General features: G+C 44.8%; 1 protein-coding gene across 9 annotated transcripts in view; it reads left to right on the top strand.

Annotated features, from left to right (window-relative positions):
- LOC110004737 (5'-AMP-activated protein kinase subunit gamma-1) overlaps nucleotides 1-12,500 on the top strand; it is a 42,343-nt gene that overhangs the window by 16,991 nt on the left and 12,852 nt on the right. For 7 of the 9 annotated variants that reach the window (XM_065948842.1, XM_065948839.1, XM_065948840.1 and 4 more), the window contains one exon: nucleotides 7,004-7,239. In XM_065948842.1, coding sequence (XP_065804914.1) covers nucleotides 7,004-7,239 — 236 coding nt within the window. Of the gene's footprint in view, nucleotides 1-169; nucleotides 1,494-7,003; nucleotides 7,240-9,115; nucleotides 9,333-12,500 lie in introns of those variants that run through there. The other 2 variants (XM_065948836.1, XM_065948844.1) reach the window with 2 other exon arrangements.

The raw sequence follows: 12,500 nt of genomic DNA, 5'->3' as shown, positions 1-12,500 counted from the left end.
TTAATAAAATAAAATGATGATAATAAAGTTTATTTATATAGATGTTAGTAATGTTTATTAAACTATGGAAACCTCTGCTCTACATAAACTCTTTAAAGTAACCTGACAGATGCTTTGACACTTTTTGCAGTGTAGAAAGGGGTGGGGGGTGTGGCTTACACGTGCAACACACACACACACACACACACACACACACACACACACACACACATACTCTCACAGTGATATTCTGCAGAGCTCAAACACTTTACGGACTCTGCTGCTGGACTGACTTTCTGTCTGACCTGCTCACCTGTCTGTCTGACCTGCTCACCTGTCTGTCTGACCTGCTCACCTGTCTGTCTGACCTGCTCAAGCTGGAAGTCCGACACGTTGTTTTCCTCCAGGATTTGATGGCAGCAACAGTGTGAGGACGTCGGAGCTCGTCTGGAGTTTGATTTCCTGTTTCAAGGTTTTAAAGAGTTCACGGTCGGACGCTCTCAGGTTTGTCTCTAATCTCTGTGATAAAGGAATCGACTGTGACTCAGTGTATTGGAAACTTTTTGATACAAAAAGTCAAAGCAGCTTTCTGCAGCAGCCAATCAGAGCAGGTTGACATTCAGGCTGGCTCACAGCTGGTGAAGCTTTCATACCTGGAACCAAATACACGTTACAACACTGACATTTTGGTGGATTTTGTTGAAGTTGGTGACTTGACATTTTTTTCCACTTTCATTTCTTTGTGTCAGTCAAATCCTTTTAAATCCTTTAAGTCTAATTTTCTGTCATGTAACATTTCTTCTGTAAAAAGAGGATGAAGTCATTTTAAGGCTGAAGTCTCTTAAAGATTTCTATTTCAGAGGTTTTAGTTTTTTAATTAACTGCGGCCATGGCGATGAAGCGTCTGAGCAGTTTGATGCTGAGGAAGTGGAAGGAGAAGGAGAGATGGACGGGGAGGAGGAGAAGCGAACCGTTTGGAGGAGGCGATGAGGAAGAGGAGGAAGAGGAAGAGGAGGTGAGGCAGACAGAGAGCAGAGACAGACACACACACCAACGGATGCTGAGGAGGAAGTCTGATCCGTGTGGACGGACCGAGGACGAGGAAAAGACGGAGGAGAAGAAGAGCGGCAGAAAGAAAGACCGCCGGGGGTCTGAATCGAACATGGGCGAGGAAGACAGGAGAGACAGGAAGAGGGCGGAGTCAGGCAGAGGGAAAGAGAGGAGAAAATCCACCTCGTGGGTCATGGTGGAGGACAGAGATGGAGGACAGAAGGACAGGAGGCAGAAGGAGGCGGACAGACGGATGCTGCGGCGGCGGTCGGAGCCCTACGGGATCCTGTACGTCCAAATGCTTCCTTTGTCAAACAGGAAGAGGAGGGAGCTGATGCAGAGACGGACAGGACACAGGACATCCTGCACCGAGGAGGGGGACGGACAGACGGACACGAGGGAGGGAAACGAGGTCAGAGAGATGAGCAGGGGGAGGTCAGAGCCCATCGGCCCGCTGGATGACAGTAAGCAAAACGATTACAAAGAAAGAGAGGCTCTACCTCTCATAGTACATTTAGAGACTGTACCACTAGCAGGTCTGATAACTGAAGGCTCTACCTCCCATAGTACATTTAGAGACTGTAGGTACCACGAGCAGGACTGATAACTGAAGGCTCTACCTCCCATAGTACATTTAGAGACTGTACCACTAGCAGGTCTGATAACTGAAGGCTCTACCTCCCATAGTACATTTAGAGACTGTAGGTACCACGAGCAGGCCTGATAACTGAAGGCTCTACCTCCCATAGTACATTTAGAGACCGTAGGTACCACGAGCAGGCCTGATAACTGAAGGCTCTACCTCCCATAGTACATTTAGAGACCGTAGGTACCACGAGCAGGCCTGATAACTGAAGGCTCTACCTCCCATAGTACATTTAGAGACCGTAGGTACCACGAGCAGGCCTGATAACTGAAGGCTCTACCTCCCATAGTACATTTAGAGACTGTACCACTAGCAGGCCTGATAACTGAAGGCTCTACCTCCCATAGTACATTTAGAGACTGTAGGTACCACGAGCAGGCCTGATAACTGAAGGCCCTACCTCCCATAGTACATTTAGAGACTGTACCACGAGCAGGCCTGATAACTGAAGGCTCTACCTCCCATAGTACATTTAGAGACTGTACCACGAGCAGGCCTCATAACTGAAGGCTCTACCTCCCATAGTACATTTAGAGACCGCAGATACCACGAGCAGGTCTGATAACTGAAGGCTCTACCTCTCATAGTACATTTAGAGACCGCAGGTACCACGAGCAGGTCTGATAACTGAAGGCTCTACCTCCCATAGTACATTTAGAGACTGTAGGTACCACTAGCAGGTCTGATAACTGAAGGCTCTACCTCCCATAGTACATTTAGAGACTGTAGGTACCACGAGCAGGCCTGATAACTGAAGGCTCTACCTCCCATAGTACATTTAGAGACTGTAGGTACCACGAGCAGGTCTGATAACTGAAGGCTCTACCTCCCATAGTACATTTAGAGACTGTAGGTACCACGAGCAGGCCTGATAACTGAAGGCTCTACCTCCCATAGTACATTTAGAGACCGTAGGTACCACGAGCAGGTCTGATAACTGAAGGCTCTACCTCCCATAGTACATTTAGAGACCGTAGGTACCACGAGCAGGTCTGATAACTGAAGGCTCTACCTCTCATAGTACATTTAGAGACCGCAGGTACCACGAGCAGGTCTGATAACTGAAGGCTCTACCTCCCATAGTACATTTAGAGACTGCAGGTACCACGAGCAGGCCTGATAACTGAAGGCTCTACCTCCCATAGTACATTTAGAGACTGTAGGTACCACGAGCAGGTCTGATAACTGAAGGCTCTACCTCCCATAGTACATTTAGAGACTATAGGTACCACGAGCAGGTCTGATAACTGAAGGCTCTACCTCTCATAGTACATTTAGAGACTGCAGGTACCATGAGCAGGTCTGATAACTGAAGGCTCTACCTCTCATAGTACATTTAGAGACTGCAGGTACCACGAGCAGGTCTGATAACTGAAGGCTCTACCTCCCATAGTACATTTAGAGACTGCAGGTACCACGAGCAGGTCTGATAACTGAAGGCTCTACCTCCCATAGTACATTTAGAGACTGTAGGTACCACGAGCAGGCCTGATAACTGAAGGCTCTACCTCCCATAATACATTTAGAGACTGTAGGTACCACTAGCAGGTCTGATAACTGAAGGCTCTACCTCCCATAGTACATTTAGAGACTGTAGGTACCACTAGCAGGACTGATAACTGAAGGCTCTACCTCCCATAGTACATTTAGAGACTGTAGGTACCACGAGCAGGTCTGATAACTGAAGGCTCTACCTCCCATAGTACATTTAGAGACCGTAGGTACCACTAGCAGGACTGATAACTGAAGGCTCTACCTCCCATAGTACATTTAGAGACCGTAGGTACCACGAGCAGGTCTGATAACTGAAGGCTCTACCTCCCATAGTACATTTAGAGACCGCAGGTACCACGAGCAGGCCTGATAACTGAAGGCTCTACCTCCCATAGTACATTTAGAGACTGTAGGTACCACTAGCAGGACTGATAACTGAAGGCTCTACCTCCCATAGTACATTTAGAGACTGTAGGTACCACGAGCAGGACTGATAACTGAAGGCTCTACCTCCCATAGTACATTTAGAGACTGTAGGTACCACGAGCAGGTCTGATAACTGAAGGCTCTACCTCCCATAGTACATTTAGAGACTGTAGGTACCACTAGCAGGACTGATAACTGAAGGCTCTACCTCCCATAGTACATTTAGAGACTGTAGGTACCACGAGCAGGTCTGATAACTGAAGGCTCTACCTCCCATAGTACATTTAGAGACTATAGGTACCACGAGCAGGTCTGATAACTGAAGGCTCTACCTCTCATAGTACATTTAGAGACTGCAGGTACCACGAGCAGGTCTGATAACTGAAGGCTCTACCTCCCATAGTACATTTAGAGACTGCAGGTACCACGAGCAGGCCTGATAACTGAAGGCTCTACCTCCCATAGTACATTTAGAGACTGTAGGTACCACTAGCAGGACTGATAACTGAAGGCTCTACCTCCCATAGTACATTTAGAGACTGTAGGTACCACTAGCAGGACTGATAACTGAAGGCTCTACCTCCCATAGTACATTTAGAGACTGTAGGTACCACGAGCAGGTCTGATAACTGAAGGCTCTACCTCCCATAATACATTTAGAGACTGTAGGTACCACTAGCAGGACTGATAACTGAAGGCTCTACCTCCCATAGTACATTTAGAGACTGTAGGTACCATGAGCAGGCCTACATTATCGGAGCATTATGTTCTTGAGGAGTAATACATTACTATGAGCTCTTTGAGATAAGATGGTGACTGACCATTCAAAACTTTGTAATACTTTAAGATCACTTCTGGCTCTAGTAAACTAACATGGCGGTGGGCACATTGTTTAATTTTCACAGTCCATGATCAGTAGACAACAAAAGACAACCATAAGAACAATAAGTGTTTCTCAAAACAGTACAAGTTGTCAAGTTGTTGGGTTATGTGTGCTCTAAAATCTCTAAAGAATACTTCATAAACAGATAAAGAAACCAAAGCTAGAAGGTAGCGGCTAGAGGCTAGCTCTGACATGAATGAATAATGGAGGGAGGGAGGTACAAAGCTTAAATCAAACTCTTCTAGCTGTGACCTTTGATGGCATATTTACTGTTTATCATATCTTACATTGTTTGTCCAGGTACATCATTCCTCTCAGACAACAGATATCATCAGCTCATGTCCTCTGGGATAAAATTGAGACAGCAAAAACTCTTAAAAACTTAAAATGAGATGAAAGCCTTTTATCATCCTCAGAAAGACTCAGTGTGTCGGTGTGCGTCACAGAGTTGTTCTTCCCACCCAAATTAAACCTGTAATCACAGTTTGTGTCAGACGCTGTTTGATTAGGTTAATGTCTCTGCTGTAATCTGTACAGATGAGTTCAGTGTGTACTGCCAGAGAGGGAACACAGAGAACAGAGGAGTGAACTCTGGAAACTTTCAGTCCAGGCTCAAACTGACATCTGGGAAACAATCATGACAAAATAAACATGCTTTGACAGCTAGCAGCTCCCATCTGTCACTCCCCCTAATTCTAAATCACTTTAAGCCTTAATATAATGTAAACAGGTGATTTGTATAAACATGCAGCCCGAACAGTTGAAGAGAGAAATGAGAAAACATGAGCAAACATGTTTATTTTAACATAGAGCTCTATGGGGACTGACTCACTGCAGGAGACAGACTCTAGTGGACACTGGAGGAACTGCAGCTGTAAAGTTAGACATTTTAACATAGAGCTCTATGGGGACTGACTCACTGAAGGAGACAGACTCTAGTGGACACTGGAGGAACTGCAGCTGTAAAGTTGGACATTTTAACATAGAGCTCTATGGGGACTGACTCACTGAAGGAGACAGACTCTAGTGGACACTGGAGGAACTGCAGCTGTAAAGTTGGACATTTTAACATGGAGCTCTATGAGGACTGACTCACTGCAGGAGACAGACTCTAGTGGACACTGGAGGAACTGCAGCTGTAAAATTAGACATTTTAACATAGAGCTCTATGAGGACTGTCTCACTGCAGGAGACAGACTCTAGTGGACACTGGAGGAACTGCAGCTGTAAAATTAGACATTTTAACATAGAGCTCTATGGGGACTGACTCACTGAAGGAGACAGACTCTAGTGGACACTGGAGGAACTGCAGCTGTAAAGTTGGACATTTTAACATGGGGCTCTATGTGGACTGACTCACTGCAGGAGACAGACTCTAGTGGACACTGGAGGAACTGCAGCAGTAAAGTTGGACATTTTAACATAGAGCTCTATGAGGACTGACTCACTACAGGAGACAGACTTTAGTGGACACTGGAGGAACTGCAGTTTAGCAAAGGCTCCCTTTCTCAGTCCTGGAAGTTGAAAATTGTCTGATGCATTATTTCTGGGATAAACTCACCAGGAGAAAAATGTCATTACTTGTAAAATGAGATGACTTGAGGTTGACATTTCTAAACATTTTTAGGACACTCAGGTCCTGAGAGTGTGTGAAAGGGACTTTAGTTCTACTTTGTGTGTGTGTATTTGTGCATGTGAGTAGATCCCCTCTAATCTGTTAAAGTGCCTGTCGGTTCGTGTTCCCCTCACCACACTATTCAGAGTTTCCTATCAGCAGAGGAGTGTATGTGTGTGTGTGTGTGTGTGTGTGTGTGTGTGTGTTTGTGTGTCTTTGTGTGTGTCTGTGTATGTGTAGTAGAGAGTGAGGTACAAGGTAACCTACATTATTCAGCACTCTCTCTTTCTCACACACACACTCACACACACACACACACACACACACACACATACACACACACACACACACACACACACACACACACACACACACACACACACACACACATACACACACACACACACACACTCACACACACACACACACACACACACACACACACACACACACACACACACACACACACAGTCTCTTATATGTTGCTGTCTTTAGGGAGAAGACAGATTGCAGACAGAGTTGAAAGATTTGGTTCACTCTGACCCGTGATGTCATACAGGTCTGAACACAACAAGAAGGCTGGATGTTGTCAGTCAGCTGTTACAGAAAAACAACCATCACACCTAAATATAGACTATCACTGCGTGTGTGTGTGTGTGTGTGTGTGTGTGTGTGTGTGTGTGTGTGTGTGTGTGTGTGTGTGTGTGTGTGTGTGTGTGTGTGTGTGTGTGTGTGTGTGTGTGTGTGTGTGTGTGTGTGTGTGTGTGCAGACAGGCAGGAACTCACTGTCTCCTGTAGGGGGCAGCATTTTGTCTTTTTTTTTCCTGATGCTGGATTTTAAACTCACACACTGACTCTCTCTCTCTCTCTCGCTCTCTCTCTTTATCTCTTCTTCTCTCTCTCCTCCCAGCCCACAGCATCTCCTCTCCCCCTTCCCTCCCTCCTCCCCCCTCCCTCCTCCATGAGGAGGAGGTGAGTGTTTTCCGTTTGGAGACGTACCTGACGGAGCCGAGGCGCCCGGAGACCAGGAGGATGCGCTCCTTCTCCTCACCGCCTGATACAGGACAACGCTCCTCCTCCTCTTCCTCCTCCTCCTGCTGCTTCCAGCCGCCTCCTCTGGCCCCGCCTCTTCCTGTCAGGAGGCTGGTGAGTGAGATCCTGTAACTATGTGTGTATTACCACAAAAAGTCAGATTCCAAAATGAAGAGAGCCTACAGCGGTGATAGGGGAGACCGGGGCTGAGTGTCACACTTCATATTCTTCAGTAAGCTTCTCATCATCAACACACAGAGAGAAGTTTAGACATTTCTCCTCAAAGCTCCCATCCCGTCCTCATGTTGACCTTTGACCTCGTGTTCACCTCTCATGTCATGTGAAACCTTTAGAGCAAATTTACATGATCTGATTGATCTGATACAGGCGTCAGTAAAAACCCTCATTTCAGAAACTATTTCAGCTGCTGTCTCTTTAAGACCCCCTCCCCACCTGCCCACTGCCCTCTGATTGGTCAGCTCTCTGGAAGCCATCTGGGGGCAGAACGCTGCAGGGCTGCCAGGTGAGGGCTGCTCTCCAGTGCTGGGAGAAGAGAGTCTATGTAAGAGGTTTCAGAGGCTTGAAGCCGTCTGCTGAAATTCTTGGTTTCATATCAGGGAGCTACACTCTTCCTATATGTGGTGAAACCTAATGTTCTCACCAAGGAGGTACTTCATACTACAAAACAGTCTCTGTTTTTTTTAAATGATCGATAGTATCACTTGGTTTACTCAAATTCACAAGACGGCAAATATTGACCTTTGTCAAATCCTCTTAGAGTCTCAAAAAGATGAAAATGTGTCGTCCATGTTTCTTTCAGCGACATGCAGACAAAGATATAAACAAAGTAGGAAAACGCTTTGCATATCTAGTTCATAGAACACGTGAGAGGAATGAGCCCATCAAAAATTGAAAGTAGACACCCACACACTGTCTAAATTACAGAAATACGCTGGCAACATTTTGTGCATTTTCCACAGTGTGCAGCAGGTGTTGGAAGTGTTGCCAGAAATGACTCCACGAGCGTTTAAGACTTAAGTTACATTTTGTGGTGCTGTTTTATCGATGTCATTGGATTTTAACTGGAATCATATTTAAGTTTGAAATTCTAGTATCACAACACCCTATGTTGCTCTCTGTGTATTATAGGTTAATATAACTTGATTTAAAACAACACATCTGATATCCAATGATATACTTTACATAATTCAGATATAATTAAATACTTATTAAATACTCCTCAGCTCTGCTCATAATCAGTAACCTAACACTTGTATAGTCTCGGGTTAAGGAATGTTTCCTGTTGTGTTCTCTCCTCTACATTAAATATTGTTGATTTAATGTTCAATTGATGCATCAAACTTTCTTTCTCACGTAAACAAATCATTCCTCTGCATGACACAGAACCCCGCTCAGTGAGCAGGAACAGCATCAGTGTGATAAGTTATTAAAAAGTCAAAGAATTCACTCAGAAAAAAGAAAAAGTGGAAAATATGCCAAAACTCCGAGCCATCTTAACGCACTGAACCTCGGCTTTGTTCGGCTCTGATCGGCTGTTTCCGGTCACACTCGGCCGAAATGATGAAGTAGCGTCAAGTTAACGAAAGTATCAAGAACTACACCGGATTTCAAAATAAGATAGAGAGTCACAAATATAGAGACGCAAGACCCAAACACGAACACCATAGAAATAAAAATGAGTTCAGTTAAATATTAAAAGTGTTTTATTTTATTTTATTTTACTTAAAGCCGATTATAAAGTAACAAGCCCCTTTTCTCGATCTTATTGCATCTGCCTTTAGGTCCTCTTTAATATCTCATTTTAGCCAAATTCGTCGTCAAGTTATTTTCCTTCTGAAACAGGTTATAAAACTTTCAGATATTTGTCAGATTTTTATCACTCTTATGCTGAAACGTAATTTTCGCAACAGTCGTGCTTTTGTTGTGAATTCTCAAACCGGAAATGCAGCTAGTTAGCTCCGTTAGCTTGTTAGCTGCTGTTGTAACCTGAGCGGCGGACGGAGGCGATCTTTGCCGACAGAGGACGACTGTTCCCCGGCAGGGCAGGTCCTTCCAATCGGGCAGAGGTGTAAGATGGAGCCGTGAGGATATTTTTTTTAGAGATTCTGGGTAAAAAATAAATAAATGTTGATCTCGACATCAGGGAGAAACAGCCCGGCAGCAGGTGAATGAACGGAGTCTGTCAGGTAGGAGCTAACGTTAGCTAACGGCACATAGCAACATTTCATCAGTGATGTCGATGATCCAAAATGTTCCTTTTTATTCCAGACATCTCTCCCACCTCATCGTGTTCGTGTTTAACACAGTGTAACTTCTCAGCTTTGCTTGATAACATCTTAATGTAAATCACGGCTGCTGTAAAATCACAGTTTTAATAAATAACATGAGACCTGATTATCCGATTACCAAATGATCCGTAACACCAGGCTGCTGATTCTACCCAAACCCCTTCAGACCATTCAGACCATTCAGACCATTCAGACCATTCAGACCAGTGATTCAGACCATTCAGACCATTCAGACCATTCAGACCAGTGATTCAGACCATTCAGACCATTCAGACCATTCAGACCATTCAGACCAGTGATTCAGACCATTCAGACCAGTGACTCAGACCAGTGACTCAGACCAGTGATTCAGACCATTCAGACCATTCAGACCATTCAGACCAGTGATTCAGACCATTCAGACCATTCAGACCAGTGATTCAGACCAGTGATTCAGACCATTCAGACCAGTGATTCAGACCATTCAGACCATTCAGACCATTCAGACCATTCAGACCAGTGATTCAGACCATTCAGACCATTCAGACCATTCAGACCAGTGATTCAGACCATTCAGACCATTCAGACCATTCAGACCATTCAGACCAGTGATTCAGACCATTCAGACCAGTGACTCAGACCAGTGACTCAGACCAGTGATTCAGACCATTCAGACCATTCAGACCATTCAGACCAGTGATTCAGACCATTCAGACCATTCAGACCAGTGATTCAGACCAGTGATTCAGACCATTCAGACCAGTGATTCAGACCAGTGATTCAGACCATTCAGACCAGTGATTCAGACCAGTGATTCAGACCATTCAGACCATTCAGACCAGTGATTCAGACCAGTGATTCAGACCATTCAGACCAGTGATTCAGACCAGTGACTCAGACCAGTGATTCAGACCATTCAGACCATTCAGACCATTCAGACCATTCAGACCAGTGATTCAGACCATTCAGACCAGTGATTCAGACCATTTAGACCAGTGATTCAGACCAGTGATTCAGACCAGTGATTCAGTGATTCAGACCAGTGATTCAGTGATTCAGACCAGTGTTTCAGACCAGTGATTCAGTGATTCAGACCAGTGATTCAGTGATTCAGACCATTCAGACCAGTGATTCAGTGATTCAGACCAGTGATTCAGTGATTCAGACCAGTGATTCAGTGATTCAGACCATTCAGACCAGTGATTCAGTGATTCAGACCAGTGATTCAGTGATTCAGACCAGTGATTCAGTGATTCAGACCATTCAGACCAGTGATTCAGTGATTCAGACCAGTGATTCAGTGATTCAGACCAGTGATTCAGACCATTCAGACCAGTGATTCAGTGATTCAGACCATTCAGACCAGTGATTCAGTGATTCAGACCAGTGATTCAGTGATTCAGACCAGTGATTCAGTGATTCAGACCAGTGATTCAGTGATTCAGACCAGTGATTCAGACCAGTGATTCAGTGATTCAGACCAGTGATTCAGACCAGTGATTCAGTGATTCAGACCAGTGATTCAGTGATTCAGACCAGTGATTCAGTGATTCAGACCAGTGATTCAGACCAGTGATTCAGTGATTCAGACCAGTGATTCAGACCAGTGATTCAGACTGCTTTACAATGATTCATTTAATACCTCCTCATATTCCCGTATGTGCTCCAGCAAAGGCTGCTCATACTCATATGTAATGATTTACATTATAATGGAGCCAGTTGGTGAATGGACTGTTTGAGATGGTTTCAACCTGCATGTTTTAATTCAACAAATGAAGTGATTTTCTATTATTATTTTATTGATTTATTTCGAACGATTAAAAAAATAGATGAAAATGAAAATGAATAAACAAATAAAAACAAAAATCTGTATAAAATATAAAAAAAGCCAATTTCAATATAAAGCACATTTAACTCGTTGGAAAAGAGATAGGAAGAAGCCTAGGCTTGTCAAGTCCTACCCCCATTCTTCACCGAAATGCAAAATCCAATAAAATAAACTAAACGGACAATACAATAATAAAAAAATACTCCAATCGATTTAATTGTCTCCCCTGAATCAGCCTCTGACAGATCTCAAATTCAATCAATGATCATAAGACTTTAAAATCAAACTACAGTGTTACATTTAGTGTTACATCAACTGTTGGGTTCAAGCTCTGCTGGTTCAGTCTGAGTCTGCTGGTTCAGTCTGAGTCTGCTGGTTCAGTTTGAGTCTGCTGGTTCAGTTTGAGTCTGCTGGTTCAGTCTGAGTCTGCTGGTTCAGTCTGAGTCTGCTGGTTCAGTTTGAGTCTGCTGGTTCAGTCTGAGTCTGCTGGTTCAGTTTGAGTCTGCTGGTTCTGCTGGTTCAGTCTGAGTCTGCTGGTTCAGTTTGAGTCTGCTGGTTCAGTCTGAGTCTGCTGGTTCAGTCTGAGTCTGCTGGTTCAGTTTGAGTCTGCTGGTTCAGTCTGAGTCTGCTGGTTCAGTCTGAGTCTGCTGGTTCAGTTTGAGTCTGCTGGTTCAGTCTGAGTCTGCTGGTTCAGTCTGAGTCTGCTGGTTCAGTCTGAGTCTGCTGGTTCTGCTGGTTCAGTCTGAGTCTGCTGGTTCAGTCTGAGTCTGCTGGTTCAGTCTGAGTCTGCTGGTTCTGCTGGTTCAGTCTGAGTCTGCTGGTTCAGTCTGAGTCTGCTGGTTCAGTCTGAGTCTGCTGGTTCAGTTTGAGTCTGCTGGTTCTGCTGGTTCAGTCTGAGTCTGCTGGTTCAGTCTGAGTCTGCTGGTTCTGCTGGTTCAGTCTGAGTCTGCTGGTTCAGTTTGAGTCTGCTGGTTCAGTCTGAGTCTGCTGGTTCAGTCTGGTTCAGTCTGGTTCTGCTGGTTCAGTCTGGTTCTGCTGGTTCAGTCTGAGTCTGCTGGTTCAGTTTGAGTCTGCTGGTTCAGTCTGGTTCTGCTGGTTCAGTCTGAGTCTGCTGGTTCAGTCTGGTTCTGCTGGTTCAGTCTGAGTCTGCTGGTTCTGCTGGTTCAGTCTGGTTCTGCTGGTTCAGTCTGAGTCTGCTGGTTCAGTCTGGTTCTGCTGGTTCAGTCTGGAACATGATGTGTGTTTAAAGATGGATCAGA

This window comes from Labrus bergylta, chromosome 20, assembly GCF_963930695.1.
Source record: "Labrus bergylta chromosome 20, fLabBer1.1, whole genome shotgun sequence".
Lineage (NCBI taxonomy): Eukaryota > Metazoa > Chordata > Actinopteri > Labriformes > Labridae > Labrus > Labrus bergylta.
The sequence above is the reverse complement of the archived record's forward strand: the minus strand, read 5'-3'. Positions and strand labels throughout refer to the sequence as shown.